Here is a 17703-nt window from a genome sequence, read left to right on the forward strand (position 1 = left end):
ACTACTGGCAATAACATTATCTGATCCGTTTTCTTCTCTCTTTTTGTTACCCCAAAATCTCATACAGGTGCACTGAATGCTGCATCTGTATTCATACAGCAATTGGACATGGAAGTTCGGAAGCTGGAAACGGAGCTGACAGGACTGAAAGTGGACCATTTGCATTTTCATAGGTTTTATGTATGTCTCTGATGAGGATATCCGCTTCTATATGAGATTTCCTTCAGAAAAGCTATTTCATGCCTTCTTGGAGGCTGTTCAACCATCTGCATCCATGCTGGTGTACTGGTCAAAGAAAAAAAAGGAACAAATATTTGCACCCATTCTCCCAGTCCAATGCACAGGTTGCAACTAATTGATGAGTTTTTCCTGTACTGTTGCCATGTTACTGCAGGCCTGAAAGACAAGGTGCTGGCTGACATCTTACAGGTCAGCGTGTCCACAATCTGTCACACTGTAATAACTTGGGCTAACTATCTAACCTGCTCCTCAGCTCCTTGCCCATCTGGATGAGCGGACAGCAAGTGAAGTCCACCGTGCTACTCAAATGCAGGCAGTACAGTCCAGATGCCAGGGTGAACATTGACTGTACAGAGGTGCAGTGCCAGAGGTCATCATCCGTCATCCCTCACTCTTCAATCAGAGCTTTTCTCAAGCTACAAAAACACTACAACCTTCAAGGGGTTAATTGGGATTACTCTATGTGGAGCTGTGACCTTTGTGTCCAGTCTCTGCACTGGCTCAATCTCAGATCAAGAACTCAATGTACGGTGTGGAATACTTGACTTAACTGGGGCCGGGAGATGGCTGCATGGCAGACAAAGCGTTTACCGTTGAGAAGATGCTGGGTGACCGTGGTTCAAAGCTGATTACACCCCCCTTTAAAACTACAGTGGTGTTCAGCAAAGAAGATGCTCTGAAAACACAAGCCATAGCTTGGCTTTGAATTCTTGCTGAAAGAGAAATCAGAAGAGTTAAAGAATATTATATCTGAGATAACACTCTTCCTCTAACTTTGTCCAGGACAGTCAACCAGCTGTGGACCAACTGCTGCGTGATGACCAACTTTCAAGGACCACTTGATTCTTAAGGCCACATACTTGTTGCATAGAGTATGAATGTGTTATTGTTAAATGTATTAGCCACTAATGAATTATCCTTTAGACACACAAAAAGTATGAATTTATGTTTGATGTAATGTTTTGATTGATAAGTTAATGTACCAACAGTGAGCTTAATGCTCATTAGGCCAAGAGCATTTAGTTAGCGTGTTTTACCCATTTGTTTACAATTGTCTTATGTAGTACTGCAGTAACATAAATATACAAATATGATATAATAATAATATACAAATATAAAAATATTGTATAGTTTCTGTATTATTGTATTTGTATTACTGCAGAACTACATAAGAAAATTGTAAACAAATGGGTAAAACGCACTATATATAGCCAAGAACAGTCACTCAGGAGAGCTATAATAACAGTTTTAATGTTTGTTGTTGTTATATTTATTTTTACATTGTTTAATAAGACCAGTTCCAATGACAATTATCCATTTACAAAACTACTTAAAATACTTAAAAACCCCAAAATATGTCTCTCTCTTTTATTACATTTATCAATATTTACACATATAGGCTTAGATATACAGGTAAGATATCTGACAAGTTAAAGAGACAAAGGGTTATGGGTGTTTACAGTTACTATTTAGCTGCCTGGAGATACACATCCATATAGTATGTACCAAAATAGTGAAGGTCCACCTTTTCTTTCATCTCTGTTATAATTTCATCATCCCTCCAGACTCTTTCAACTGTTATGTCCTCCTCAGTGTCAGTAATGAAATTGCACTAGGTCAATCCCGTTACTACCAACTGACCTTGAACCTGCCAGTACAATTTATGATTTCTTCTCAGTTTTGCCTGGCCATTCACACATTTGACATGCCCCACATCAGAAATGTTACAGATGTCTCGGCATTTAACTTCTACAAGCCCAAAACTAGGAGCTGCATTAAGGTCATAAACCTTTGTATCTGGACTGGCACCAAGGTGAGGAGCATCGGGATGTATGACAAAGCCAGAGGGTGAGACATTTACATTGAAAAGTTTTCAGTATTGTTGCAGCACCTGAGGTTCATGGTCAAAGCCCCTTTTCATTGCGCTAGTTTGTCATACTCCCTTAATCATTCGTGCTGCCAGTGCCTGACCAGAAGACTCCCCTCACACATGGCAAACCTCATAGAACTTACTGGCTGTTACTCTGAGCTGGTGCATTTCTTTCCATAATAGACACTCAGATTGTTCTTGTGTGCCTTCCTCTATCATAGCTGCAATCTCACGTGTGACAGTTAGGCTCTCCAAATAGAAGAACTGGTGGCAGTTTGGGACAAAGCGTATGGCAGTGGAAAAATGTGGCACCATCCACATGGAGTTTGAGGAATGCTGGGGCATCTGGGTGTTTGACATGACTTGTGGCCACAACAAGAGGACACCGATATGACAATGGTGAATCTTGCAGCACAGGTCTAAACCTGGAGTCAACCAGTGAAAGCTCAAACAAGTCATGCAGCACCGAGGATATTAGTGGGTAGGGTCTGAGGCCCCCCCCCTTTTTTTCTCCCCAATTGCACTTGGCCAATTACCCCACTTTTCCAAGACATCCCAGTCGCTGCGCCACCCCCTCTGCCAAGCTGGGGAGGGCTGCAGACTACAACATGTCTCTGGCAGCCGCTTCTTTTCACCTGACAGTGAGGAGTTTCGCCAGGGGGTGTAGCGCGTGGGAGGATCCCACTATTTCCTCAAGTTCCACCTCCTCCCTGAACAGGTGCCCCGGCCGACCAGAGGAGGCGCTAGTGCAGTGGCCAGGACACATACCTACATCAGGCTTCCCACCCACAGACAAGGCCAATTGTGTCTGTAGGGACGCCTGACCAAGCCGGGGGTAACACGGGGATGCAAACTGGCAATCCCCGTGTTGGTAGGCAACGGAATAGACCACCACGCCACTCAGACACCAAGGGGTCTGAGGCTTTTTAGTCCTTCCCCAAGGGACAACACTGATGGGTCAGGGAGGAATCCTGAAACAAACGAAGCATAAAAAAACATAAATGTTAAAAGTACAGGTATTAAATTCATCATCCTTCCACGCTTGCAAGTTCAAATTGGTAACATACAACAAACAATGTAATCATGAATTCACAGCAGCTAATAGTACGACAGTACGACAATAATGACCATCACCTGTGTATCTTTGATAAGAGCGTTGATTTACATATGCTCCTGGCATATGGCTTTGGTTTCTTCACCACCAAGGCCTGAACAAGCTCTACACAGATCCCATGAGAATGATACAAACAAGCAGCCATGATTATAGCAATGTCTCGCTTTAATATATCATCAGTTATTGTCATGGGGTTTTACACAATGTTGCACAAAGTTACCTGTTTCCGTGGCGTGGCCGATGCCATGTTTGCAGAGTGCTTGTGCAGGCCAAAGTTGGTGGTACTGCCTTCACCTGCATCATGCTGTAATAGGCACTTTGAAGCAGCATGGCCACAAGATGGTTGCATAGAACTTTGCCTGATACACAGGTGCTTGATGATCCATTCAACTGAACAGGCTCTGTGCCAGCTTGGAAAACAATCTACAGTAAAGACATAAACATGTCAGCAAAATGTGTGTGCACGTGTGTCTCACAAAAAGAGAGAACACAACAGGTCATTATATTAATAAGATTTATATAAAAGAAAATCCTGGTTGTAACTGTCAAATACAAATGGTATGGAACAAAAGACCCAAGTTCAAGTGTAAGTTCATAGTGAGTCTGAGAAAATCTGCAACTGCAGTAAAATATTTAACCCCTTACACGATTAACAACATAACTGCTTCAATATTTCATGCCATGAAGGCAGGATAATAACATATTTAGAGTTTACACATACATCCAAAGTATTTTACATTAACTAATTAATATTACATGAATCATGACTGCAATAGATACAGCAACTCATTGTTTGAGCAATTAGAGCTCCCAAATGACTATCGAAAATAATGTAAATCTAAATTAGATTAACAGTAGAAGGGGTTACACCTAGCTTAACATTTTGTCCTTAATCTCATAAAATAAACTGTAATGAGTGGGGCACTTCTCACTTCCTCTTTGACCTGAAAAACCTACACCTGATGACAACCTTCCTGTTTATAACAATAGACACTGAGAGAAAGGTACAATCATCATCGCTAACGCTACATCATCAAACACTACAAGGCTTGTATGTACACTTAAACAATGTATTATTGTTAACATTCAAAGAAATGTCAATGTCATACAACACTGAGCTAAGATAACAAAAGATGCTTAGCTGATGCTAAGCTAAACATAACATTACTGAAAATCAACTAGGTTAACCACTCACCTTCATAGTTGTAGATAAAATTTTCAAAGAAGAATTTAAATCCTCGGTCAAGCTTTGGAGGGGCTGTGAAGGAACGCTGGTCCACTAAACGAACAACATTTGAGGATGTTAATCTTGGAAGGTTGACCAAGGAGGTCATGAATTTCAGCGCATCGGATTCGCTTTCCATTTTGGCAGAAGTGATTTAACACAAAAAATGCTGGACCGGAAGTATGTTCAACAAGCGTGAAAAAAGGCCTATTCAGTCACCTACAGTCTCGAGTCATGAAAACACCATTCTGAAAATATATGAGATAACCGATTACCTGAGGGTACCACTTAGGGACAAAATATTGTGTGTAGAAAAGCTGCTCATGTGCTTCACGCAATGCTTAGAGGAAAAACACAGGCTGTTCACAAGGTGCAGGATGCCAATACAGAGTTATAATGGTCCCAATGAGCATGACCGTGCTTCTGTCTGACAGTCCAATGGACCTCTCTAATTCTTCTACTTGAAGCTTATAGACTTTGGCCACAGAAATGAGGCTAACTAGAGATCAATATCGTGTCTGCCAAGGCCTACTCAGTCCCCTGGACAAGCATAGGGCTGCATAGAGGGATGCAAGAGCCAAATCTCATTGCTATGAATAGCACAATCTGAACAACTAGAGCTCAGAGTCGGTATCAAGCTTTCTTAACACCTGTGTGATTTACCATAACGCACTATCGATTATTAATCTGTGTCACTTGCATTTGATTGGATAGCATGTCATTTACCTGTTAAAGTTGATCTCGGGGTAATTGGCGTACTCTGATTTGCGGGAGTTGCGTCGGGGAAATGTGCAGAAGAAGGCATTGGCCAGCAGACAGGCGATCTGTGCCTGAGACAGAGTCAGGGAATGGTTCATCCTCGACTTCAACAGAGGAATTGGCTAATGTGGAAGATATGGAAGAGAGAGAAAACAAGGGAATAAATGCAAGAAACAGACTGGAGGACTGGAGTGGAGATAGTGTGTTTGGGGGTGGAGGGACAGCAGTTCACAGTGGAGCAGGGTGGAGGGGGGAAAGGGACAAGAGAATAGGGTGGCTAAAGAAAGACACAAGGCTACACTGAGTGGATATGGAGAGTTGACATTGAGGGCCTGATAGGGGAAAGACAATTAGTTTAGCAGCACTGTGAGAGCGAGAGGCACGGAGAATTCCATTAGGTAAATGGTTGGTAGTAATTAAGGTCTTGGTCTTCTTGCTCCCCCACAAGGTTGGCTCAGTCAGACCCATGGGTCCCATCCATTTTCACTGATTAGACCTAAAGAGCCTCCCAAGGCTACCCTGATGGTAGATCAATACCAGCTCTAATAACAGACACACACAAACATTAGCCTGGCTGCTAAATACTACAGAGCAACGGGACACAGCCAGGACGCTCTGTTACACAGCCATAACAAATGGGGCTATCTTGAGGTGATAGGGTATCTGACCAGAACAGCCCTCACATAGGATCCCTTGACTTTGTGGTTTTGGTTTCTGACTCCAATTTGTAGTGGAGAGATTCTGCTGTCTTGAACCAAATGAGACATGAATCAACATTATTAAATCAAACTAAGAGCTTTGAAATGCATAACTGAATTACAGAAATTTAGCTCATGGCATTCTTGTGCTTTCAAGAAAGACAATAAAGACCAAATATGAAGACAGATGGACCTGACATTTAAAGGAGCTATGACAATGTCCACCCCAGATTCACAGGGATAAAAACACAGTTCTTAATGTAAGTGATGTTCTTGGTTCTCATGGTGAGGAGGGGCTAATGATGGCCTTTTTTCATAATCATTTATTATTTGCTTAACAGGCAAGTGGCCAGGAGTAATAAATAGGAGGCATCATTGCTATTAATTCAAAATGCTGTCCCACACCTTTAACACTGGTGGAGAGTAGCAACACGTGCAAGACAAAATACAATATTTTTTTAATCTATGAAAATAACTTGTCTTAGTTTAGTGGTTCACTAAATTCATCATTTTATGGATTCCATGAGCGATTACAGGCATAAATCACCTGACAGATGATTGGGTATAGAACAGGATTCTCTCCATAACTGTCCTGCTCTGGCAGGATTTGCTGTGGACTGCAAAGTGGCCCTCATTAGCTATGAGCTATGACTCACTGGCAGATGCTGTAACACCCCAACTTTAACCCCTCTCAACAGTGACATACCCTCATATAGCCCTTTACCACACAACTGTTCACATGTTCAAACTCTCCTTTGACCTCTACTGCTTACACTACAGTCTCAATCATTTAACTATAAATCTACCAACAATGAAACAAAACCTGCAAATTAGCTCAGGCAGACAACTCGATTGGCACTCTTGTTCAGCCAGCCAGCCAATCAGGTCCAGTCACACCTACTGAGCTGATAAGGTGGTCCATATTTAGGCCACACTCTACTCCTGCACATTCTGCTGCTGCATATTATTTTGCTCCCACCATCTCCTCAGCATCAACCTGTGGGCTATTTCTCATGGTTTCTCAATAGCAGATTTTACAGTCCTTACTCCCTGATCCTTTCTACTGGACATCTGAACCACTTCAAACATGCTGCATTTCAATAAATTCTCCGAGCTGTGTGAACTGATGTCACAAATAGCCACATTTCATTGTCAGGTTGTAATGAAAACTGTTTAGTCATTAGATGAACTGTGCTGAAATAAATCTGTTGTGGCGCATTTCACTTAGTGTGCTGGTCCTACTTCTCTGATACATTTTGATTTCTTTGACTCAGCACCTGAATAATTTCTTTGGTGTGCGTGCATCTTTAGGACATACTTCACCATCCCACTTCTCATAAACCCACAAAAAAAAAAAAAAAAAAAAAATGGAATTCACTTTCACTCCCAGCTACCCCCCCCCCACCTGTCTCAAAGACCCACACTCAAAAAATAAAAAAACATACACAGTGAGGTTACAGTACATAAATTTGGCTTACTTCAACTCAAAATAAAACACCTACCGTTGTGCATACACGAGGAGCACTGAGTGCCAATGTCACCATCGCAGGCAAGATGACCTCAAACAGGTGTTGTGCCTCACAATGCTCAAGACACTGGAGAAGGGATAAAAAAAAATTAGCATGAATTAAATGAAGCCAGCTGAACTACCGTTTGAAAAGAGGATGCTTCTGTGGAGTTAAGTGCTTAGCTGGGTGAAAACTCCTCTCACTCGGACGAGTTTTAAATTGCCTTTTTTAACCAGCCCCATTGCTGTGTTATACTCCCAAACATTTCTGCTAGAGCACAATATTAGTTACAGTGAAACTAAATCAGGGTAGAAGTGATAGGCTATAGGCTGTATGTGGGTGACCAGGCACAGTGAATGACTTGAGCATTTTGTTATGGTTACCATCAGTTTTGACAAGATCCATTTCTTTTCCAGCTTCATAAGGCCTTGATGACAAAGAAACACAATGCCTCTAAAATGGGTAAGGAGTAGCCTACTCTTAAATGTAAAAAATACAAATGGTGTAATAATTGGGGGTAGTGAGCAAGGTTGTTAGAATAACTCAATACATTGCGGAGTCCCGACTTGAAGAAAGAGGCCTCACCTCTAAAATATCCAACAAATGAGAAACAGCTGTGTCAGGAGAGATTAAGTAGTTTTATTGTTGTTTATAAAGTGGCTCCGATTGGTCAGATATCAATAATCTCAGCACTTGGTCTCAGTGGCGGTAGGATGAAAGGAAATGTAACAGAGCCAGTCACAACACAGAACTTGCGGCCCCAATTGTCATCAATCTCTGAGCAAGCCTGCAGCAGCCGGGCCATCCATACTGCAGCCTATAGCTTACCTCAGCATCCATCTGTGATTCCCTCTAAAATAAACATCCAGTTATTCCATCATAGACCCAGATTTACAACGCAATCACTTATGAGGGTATTGGCTTCGAATGTCAGGTCATCAATCACTTGCCTTATTCCATCAAGGTTAGCGAGGGAGCCCGCCTGATTAAATGGACCTTCTGGAACAAATGCAAATGACCAATTGTGGGGAGAGAGAGAGGCAAGGCTGCTTGATTTCAAACAGGAAGTCTTTGGCAGATAAATTGGCTAGGGGCATTTATATGGCTGCAGAGCAAGCCTGACTAAATGCTGTCAGAAGAAATGAGCTGGCAGACATCATAAAGCGCTCCTCTGGGAGTAATGGATGGTAGTGGGTGACGGGGCAGAGAGGTGGGAGAGATGAGACCCTCCCCATCCTATAGCCCCCTTCCTGAAGCCACAAGAAACTAGCCACAAGAGTGGAACATTGGTGAGGCTGTATATATATATACACATGCACGTACAAGCACAGGCAAGTACTTTGTCAAATATGTCTATTTATTACAACCTATATCTGAATCAACTAAGGCAGGAGGTGTTGGGAAGATAGTCCAGAGTTACTATCGTATAGGCCAATGATCCATAACGCTGATCCTCCATCCGTTTTTCTTAGAAACTCAAACTTGTTAATCTTCATAACCCCATTGAATTTAGAGGATCAAAAAGCAACATATTCTGCTTAGCGTTTGAAACATACAAAATAGTAGTAGTGAATGGAGAGAGAGAGAGAGAGAGAGAGAGAGAGAGAGAGAGAGAGAGAGAGAGAGAGAGAGAGAGAGAGAGAGAGAGAGAGAGAGAGAGAGAGAGAGAGAGAGAGAGAGAGAGAGCGAGAGCGAGAGAGAGAGCGAGAGAGAGAGAGAAGGAAAGAGAGGATTACTGTCTGGGTGCATTTAAATGTGTGTTAACTACATTGGCCATATCCTAGCCCACACAAGGCTGTGGCTCAAATCTCTGACATTCATCAGAAAACGGCATTGTGACACTTTCATTTGGGACGGGAGAGACACCAAGACAACTTATGGACAGGCCCTTATTAATATAAACCTTTTTTTTCTACAGCCATTACATCTGGAGTGTCAATCACTGGCCCAGAGGCTATGTACCTCTTCAACATCTCCTGGTGCTGCATAGATGTTGCTTTAAATTTTATTAGGGTGTTTTGCTACGAACAAACTTATGAGTGAGTGGAATCTGACAGCTAGAAGCTTAATGCAAAGTGCAATAAAATTGAATCGATAGAACAATTTTTTAAACCTATACGATAGAATCAGATGGAGATGCATCAAAATTTTACAGACAAAGTACAACAAAATAGAAACAAAAGAATAATCTGTCCTATTTTTTCTTCAACAGGGTAACCCTTCATTGCAGTGTGGCTGAAACTGAAAATTGCTCCACATTAAACATTTCCTCCTTACTGTGTAAATATATTCTAGACTGACTGATAGTTTTCACCACATAAATCATTTATTCATACCCAGGATGTGTAGGGTGCTCCCTCTCTATTTCCCCATAGTAGGCTCTCTCATACATGGTATAAACAGGTTTGTGCAAGAGTCCGGGTCTGCCTCCCTAATGTAACAAAATGTTGACTACGGTCATACTTTACTGAAATGTTGTTTAATGGGCATTTCATCCCTGTTTGATGATCCCCCTGAAAGCCACTGTTTGATGAGGTAACCCCTTTTTGTCACATGCTGCAAACTAGCCAGTGTCAAGTCAACAACATTATTGTCATGTCTCCGTCCCTGTCATCGCCATTATCCCCTAATGTCATCTACCTGTGTCTAATTATATTCTCTCTCCTTGTGTATTTAGTCAGCATGCAACAACAACAGCACAACAACTTGCAACAACAGGCTATGAAAGACGTCTTAGCCTGTTGTTGCAAGCGGTCCATCCTTTTGCACCTCTTGGGATGGCCTTCTAGTGTTTTTTGGACTCCAGATCTAGAATTCTGACTTTGCCTCTCTCTACCCTACCCCTTTAGGTTGTTTGCCTCCTCTGACTGACTGCCCATGTATCGAACTTGCCTGCCTAGTAAAACCTCTGATTTTTGGAAACCTTGAACTGTCTGACTCGTGCATCTGGGCCCTCAATTCCCGCTCCTCTTGTGACATATAGATCATTACACAGACAGGATACACCTGAAAGTGATGAATGCAAACTGACAGGTACAAGTTTATCGAAACTACAACAACAGAATAAATATGTCAGTGTTTTAAGTCAAATCAACTAGTTGTTTCTGGGTCCGCGGTGGTGTAGCGGTCTAAGCATTGGCTTTGTGTCGATGCAGTTGTCTACTGGGGACTGGGGTTCGCGCCTCGGTCTCGTCAGATCCGACTATGGCCGGATTCGATGAAGCAGCAATAATTGGCAATGCTGTCTTTGGGAGGGGGGTGGAGTCGGCTTGTGTTCGTCACATGAATGCATATCTGCGTGTGTCGGAAAAAGCAGGGATTCGGCCTGGATTCGCCTTGTCACGAAAGTGGCGAGGCGTCTCCTTCGAGACTGCCGGCTGGAGAGATGCAGTTGGCGAACGCATGCAGTATGAGGGTGGGTGTTTGAACTAAGAATAGGGAGCAACTGGCCACTAAATTGGGAGAAATCAGAAATAATAAAAAAAATTACTTGTTTCTCTTAAAATTTTAAATAAAAGAATTTAATTGTCATACACTTTGAGCACAGGGGGAAAATGTGTGTTTTTGTTGTACATTACAAATATGAAATTCATATGCCAACGAACAAGTAACCATAGACCATTTCAGTGAGTTTGCTGTCATCTACAAGTGTAAACATGCCAGTCTGGTCTTGGTACTCTGTGATGTTAGCGTAGCACAGTGGTTCTCAAACTTTTTGTCATGCCCCCCTTTGGCGGAAGAAAAGTTTTCATGCCCCCTGCCCCAACAAAATGGTGACAAAATAGGCCAAGTTTAACTTTATTTAAATAACATCAAGATCATGAACATTCACTTTTCATTCAGTAATTTCTGTTGTGCAAATAACAAACGCAAGTTCCACTTCAACTTTATCAAACCTATTCTTGTGACATTTGTCACTAGATTGCTCCATCAGTCTGTGTGCTTTTTCAAAAGCAGAGAAAAATGGAATAAAATTTAAAAATCACTTTGCTAGAACAATAACAATAAAGTTCAATCGGTGCAAAAATAGAACAAATGCAGATAATTTGGGAAAAACAATGACCAAGTCAATTTGTGAGAGCTCAAGTCTTATCATTGCATTAGTGGCTGCAATGAGCCTGTTTTGCACTGCAAATCTTTTCAAAATGGGTTTAGAGGCTTGATACTGCCTCTTTCAAGTCATGCTCAATGTTGAGCTTAGATCTGTACTTTGTTTTAAGTGAGGCAACAGCAGAAAAGCCCATCTCACAGAGATAGGATGTGGCGAAGGGAAGCAGAATGCCAACAGCCCTCTGTCCTATGAGTGGATACTCCCTCTCCACACCAAGCCAGAATTCACTGTCTGAGCTGTAAAGCTCCGCCTCAGGGTGGAGTCAGACGTAATCTCGATGAACTGGCCCTCTTCAGCAGAGCTGAATCAGCAGGTGCTGCTGCACTGAATGGATCTGTCACCCAGTCATACTGAGCACTGTTGTTTTGGAAGTATTTTTGAAAGAATCCTCTCAGGGAAGAGATATGCACAGAAATGAAATCACTGTGGTGGCTCCAGAATCACTGGTTTCATCAAATTCACTCAGATTCTCAAAGAAATCAGTATTTCCTTTATCAAGTCGCCTGCCCCACATCTCAAGCTTTCGAGTGAATGCACTGATCTTGTCTGCCAGGTGAGGAAGGTGCTTGTCTTGGCCTTGAAGCTGAAGATTTAATTCATTCAGCTTTCCAAATATATTGCTGAGATAGGCCAGTGTCATCAGAAATTGTTCATCACTAAACTTGTTTGCAACTTCATGCATACGCTCCTCCTCCAGAAACACCCAAATTTCCTCTCTGAGCTCAAAGACTCGTGACAACACTTTATCTCGCAAGAGCCACCTAGCCTTGCTGTGAAACAACACAGCTGAATGTTCAGCTCCCATCTCCTCACAAAGTGCAGAGAACAGCTGCACTGTCAATTATCTTGTTTTGAAGAAAGTGACTACGCTAACAACATCAGTCAAAACCTCGTTTAGGTCAGGGTTAATCTGTCTTGATGCTAGCGCTTCTCTGTGTATGACAGTGCGTCCAATGCGCATTTGGCAAGACCATCTTCATTAGTGTCTGCAATCCCTTCATCTTCCCTGCGATGGTCTGTGCACTATATGTGCAAATGCCCACAGAGTTCTCCCATTTCAGCCCATGTTCTGTCAGGTAACAGTCAAGAAACCCAAAGCGCTCATCAGCTGTCACTCTACTTGGGACGTACTTGCAAAACAGCAAATCCTGACACAGTAACTGACAAAGTGAACATAAGCAATAAACAAGCAGTCTTTATTGCTGTCAGTAGCCTCGTCCACTTGTAAGGCGAAACATTTGTCTTTCATTTTTTCAATCAGTTGTTCTTCAAGGTCTTTTGAAATGTCACATATACGTCTTGCAACTGGATCATTGGACAGAGGGAAGTCCTCCAATTTTGCAGCGTTTGTCTCATCAAACATAGTTGACACCATATCTAAAGCTGCGGGAAGTATGAGCTCCTCTGCTATTGTGTGTAGTTTCTTGCACTGGGCAATTCTGTATGTGACTTTGTATGATGCCATTAGTGCCTTGTTGTTCACTGATGCAGCTTTTACAAAGTAATGTTCCTGCTGACGGTATGCACCAAGTTTTCTCTGAAAGAACTCGAGTGACTTATTGACGTGACTGGGGTGTAATGTCTCTAAGTGTCTTCTTAATTTGTTTGCCAATTCTGTTTTTTTTTTAAGAACTACAATTAACAGCCCACAAACTTTTCTGTAACTCTTTTTTTTTTTTAACTAAAATTCAATTGTATGGTCATAATAAAACATTGATAATTTACACTTTCCCCAAAACTGAACCAGGTTACAGGACCTCCTCTCACTCTCAGTCAGACAAATCCCACAAATTCCAAAAAAGCTCTGAAAAACACATGCGCCCAAACGCATAATCCCCTCCAGGCTATCCACCTGGTGGTGATAAAATGTGTTCCAGGTTACATGGCACAGCTTTTTTGTACAAATAAAATCCAACTGAAAATGAATTGCAGTAAATCCCACTTCATCTAACACGTTTTACTTCCCCCAAGTAAACAAAATTTTTTACCGACACATTTTAGCATATGTGTGTGTGTGTGTGTGTGGCTATGACGTTCCTGTCTGTGCCGCTGTGTACGCGACATGAACTATCAATGCAGCGCATGCATGTAAATTTGACTAGCACAGAATAAGATATATCTGAGACTGACCTGTCGCTCACTTGTCATGTCCAATCAGGCTGAAAATCAGCCGATTCCGGTCACCACTCAATTGATTGGTGCATCTCTAAAAAGTACCCAAAACAGCACAAGTATGGATAACCAAAACAACCCAAAAGTACACAAAACTCAAAACATACCTGTAAAGATACCCAGAGTAACCCAAAGACACCCAAAACAACCCAAAACATCCCAAAAGTACCTAAAACAACACATTAGATACCCAAAACAACCCATAAGTACCCAAAACATGCTAGTACAGATACCCAAAACAACACAAAAGTAACCAAAACATTCCAGTAAGGATACCCAAAACAAGACCAGACGTGCCGCTGCGCTCCATACTGGTTGTGCTGCATGCTCAGACATGTAGGGTCTGATCTTCCTGATGGTGAATAAGGCAAATCAATATTACTGAGCAATTGAGGCCACGTGAACCTTAAAGTTTAGTTGGTCTTCAATCATGACACCCAAGTTTCAGGCAGACTTTGTGGGCACGAGTTGGGTTGATTCGAGCAGGATACTGATCTCTTATTGTAAAGAGGGACTGGTTGGGATGACAAGGCGCTCAACCTTAGATAGGTTAAGTTGAAAGTGGCGTTCTTTCATCCACGCCGATATACTGTATCGGCAAGGCATGACAAGATCCGAGCCCAGACTGTGGTCTTCGGGTGGGAATGACAAGAGGAGCTGGGCGTCATCAGCATACAGCAAACATGCCAGTACAGATACCCAAAACAATCCAAAAGTACCCAAAACAACCCCAAGTACCTAAAAACATGCCAGTATAGATAACTAAAACAACTAAAAACTACCCAAAGCATGCCAGTACAGATACTCAAAACAACCCAAAAGTATCCAAACCAATCCCAAAGTACCCAAAACATACCTATACAGATATCCAATATACAACCCAAACAACATAGTACAGATACCCAAAACAACCTAAAAGTACACAAAATATGCCAGTACGGATATCCAAAAAAAAACAAACAAGAGAATCCAAAACAATCTAAAACATGCCAGTATGGATACCCAAAACAACACAAAACTACCCAAAACATGCCAGTACAGATACCTAAAGACAGAGTGAAGAGTGAAGAGTGAAGGCAGAGCCAAGGATCAAATGGTGGAATTTGAAGAAGGAAGACTGTTGTATGGAGTTCAGGGAGGAGTTAAGACAGGCACTGGGTGGTAGTGAAGGGTTGTAAGATGGCTTGGCAACCACTGAAGAAATAGGGAGACAGCTAGGAAGGTACTTGGTGTGTCATCTAGACAGGGGAAGGAAGACAATGAGACCTGGTGGTGGAATGAGGCCGTACAGGAAAGTATACAGTGGAAGAGGTTGACAAACAAGAAGTGGGATAGTCAGACAGATGAAGAAAGTAGACAGGAGTACAAGGAAATGCACTGTAAAGTGAAGAGAGAGGTGGCAAAGGCAAAAGAAAAGGTGTATGGTGAGGTGTATGAGAGGTTGGACACTAAGGAAGGGGAAAAGCACTTGTACTGACTGGCTAGACAGAGGGACCGAGCTGGGAAGGACGTGCAGCAGGTTAAGGTGATGAAGGATAGAGATGGAAATGTGCTGAAAAGAGAGGACAGTGTGTTGAGAAGGTGGAAGGAGTACTTTGAGGGGCTGATGAATGAAGAAAATGAGAGCGAGAAGGTTGGATGATGTAGGGATAGTGAATCAGGAAGTGCAGTGGATTAGCAAGGAGGAAGTGAGGGCAGCTATGAAGAGGATTAAGAGTGGAAAGGCGCTTGGTCCAGATGACATACTTGTGGAGGCATGGAGGTGTCTCGGAGAGATGGCAGTGGAGTTTTTAAACTAGATTATTTAACACAACCTTGGTAAGTGAGAGGATGCCTGAGGAGTGGAGAAGTATACTGGTACCGATTTTCAAGAATAAGGGTGATGTGCAGAGCTGTAGTAACTACAGAGGTATAAAGTTGATCAGCCACAGCATGAAGTTATGGGAAAGAATAGTGGAAGCTAGGTTAGGAGAGGTGATGATTAGCGAGCAGCATGCCACTAAAGAGCACTACAAATGTGATGTTTGCTTTCAGAATGTTGATGGCAAAGTATAGAGAAGGTCAGAAGGAGTTACTATATTGTGTCTTTGTGAATTTAGAGAAAGCATATGACAGGGTGCCAAGAGAGGAGGTGTAGTATTGTATGAGGAAGTCAGGAGTGGCAGAGATGTAAGAGTGGTGCAGGATATGTATGAGGGCGGTGTGACAGTGGTGAGGTGTGAGGTAGGAATGATAGATGGGTTCAAGGTAGAGGTGGGATTACATCAAGGATCGGCTCTGAGCCCTTTCTTGTTTGCAATGGTGATAGACAGGTTGATGGGCAAGATCATGCAGGAGTGTCCGTGGACTATGATGTTCACAGATGACAGTTATCTGTAGTAAGAGTAGGAAGCAGGTTGAGGAGAGTCTGGAAAGCTGGAGGTATGCACTGGAGAGAAGAAGAATGAAAGTCAGTAGGAGCAAGACGGAATTCATATGCGTGACAGAGGTAGGACAGCAGAATGGTGAGAATGCAAGGACTAGAGGTGACAAAAGGTGGATGAGTTTAAATAATTGCGGTCAACTGTTCAAAGTAACGGGGATTGCGGAATCGGTGAAGAGAGTGCAGCAGGCAGGTTGGAGTGGGAGGAGAAGAGTGTGAGGAGTGATTTGCGACAGAAGGGTACCAGTAAGAGTTAAAGGGAAGGTTTACAAGATGACAGTGAGTCTAGCTTTGTTGTGTGGTTTGGTGAAAGTGGCACTGACGAAAAGACAGAAGGCAGGGCTGGAGGTGGCAGAGTTGAAGATGCTAATAATTTCATTAAGAGTGATGAAGAAGGACCGGATTAGGAATGAGTATATTAGACGGACAGCCCAGGAAGCGGATGGATTCCACAGTGTCAACTGGGGACTCACACGGGGTGATGGGGGCAGGTGGGGCTGAGCTCTTTCTAAAGTCCACAACCAACACTACTGACTTTAGAGCGTTGAGCTCCAAGTTGTTTGGCCGCACCAGGCCACCATATGGTCAATCTTCCACCTGTAGGCGGACTCATCCCTATAAGAGATGAGCCCAATGAGGGTGGTGTTGTCAGCAAACTTTAAGAACTTGACTGACTGGTGATTGGAGGTGCAGCTGTTTATATACAAGGAGAGGAGTAGAGAGGTAAGGACACAGCTATGAGGGGAACTGGTGTTGATGGTCTGGGAGTCAGAGACGTGTTTCCCCAGCTTCACGTGCAACTTTCTGTCAGATAGGAAGTTGGTGATCCACCTGGAGTAAGGGATGTGCAACTGGGAGAGCATGTCCTGCAGCAGATCCGGGATGATGGTGTTTAAGGCAGAGTTGAAACCCACGAAAGGATCCTGGTGTAGGTTCTTGCAGAACCCAGGTGCTGGGGAATGAAATGGAGCACCATGTTTACTGCATCGTCCACAGAGCTGTTGGCTCTATAGGTGAACTGCAGGGAATGGGTCGGTGATGGTTTTAAGGTGGGACAGTACAAGGCACTCAAAAGACTTCATTGCCACAGAGGTCAGGGCGATGGGTCTGTAATTACTGATACCTGTGGTCCTTGGTTTTTTGGGGGATGGGGATGATGGTGGAGGTCTTGAAGCAGGCTGGTGTTTGGCATGTTGCCAGCGAGATGTTAGAAATGTCTGTGAACACTGGAGAGAGCTGATCAGCAAAGTGCTTCAAGGTGGAAGCAGAGATGGAGTCTGGTCCAGCTGATTTGAGGGGGTTCTGTCTCTTGAACAGCCTGTTAATGTCCCTCTGCAGGATGGAGAGAGTCGTCATTGTGGTAGGGGAGGAGGGGGCCTCTAAGGTGGGCAGTTGTAGAGAGGCCCAGCCTTTGCTGAGTAAGGCTGTCATAATTATTACATAATCGCCTGATCACGATTATTTGACTTGACCACAATCATTTTGCATGACTGTCAGAATTGTTTCAATTCATTTGCATAAAAACAGCTGGATGAAACTAATAGAAATGTCATATTTCCATCACTATTTCCATGTTGTTTTCCG

At 42.8% G+C, this 17703-nt stretch overlaps 1 protein-coding gene across 2 annotated transcripts in view; it reads right to left on the reverse strand.

Annotated features, from left to right (window-relative positions):
* The window catches only part of parga (poly (ADP-ribose) glycohydrolase a), a 51365-nt gene that overhangs the window by 19712 nt on the left and 13950 nt on the right, over positions 1–17703 (reverse strand). For both annotated transcript variants that reach the window (XM_056291658.1, XM_056291657.1), the window contains 2 exons: positions 7409–7501; positions 5176–5330 (listed from right to left, as the gene is read on the reverse strand). In XM_056291658.1, the coding sequence (XP_056147633.1) occupies positions 5176–5330; positions 7409–7501 (248 nt within the window). The remainder of the gene's footprint in view (positions 1–5175; positions 5331–7408; positions 7502–17703) is intronic.

Source organism: Lampris incognitus, chromosome 13 (genome assembly GCF_029633865.1).
Source record: "Lampris incognitus isolate fLamInc1 chromosome 13, fLamInc1.hap2, whole genome shotgun sequence".
Taxonomy (NCBI): domain Eukaryota; kingdom Metazoa; phylum Chordata; class Actinopteri; order Lampriformes; family Lampridae; genus Lampris; species Lampris incognitus.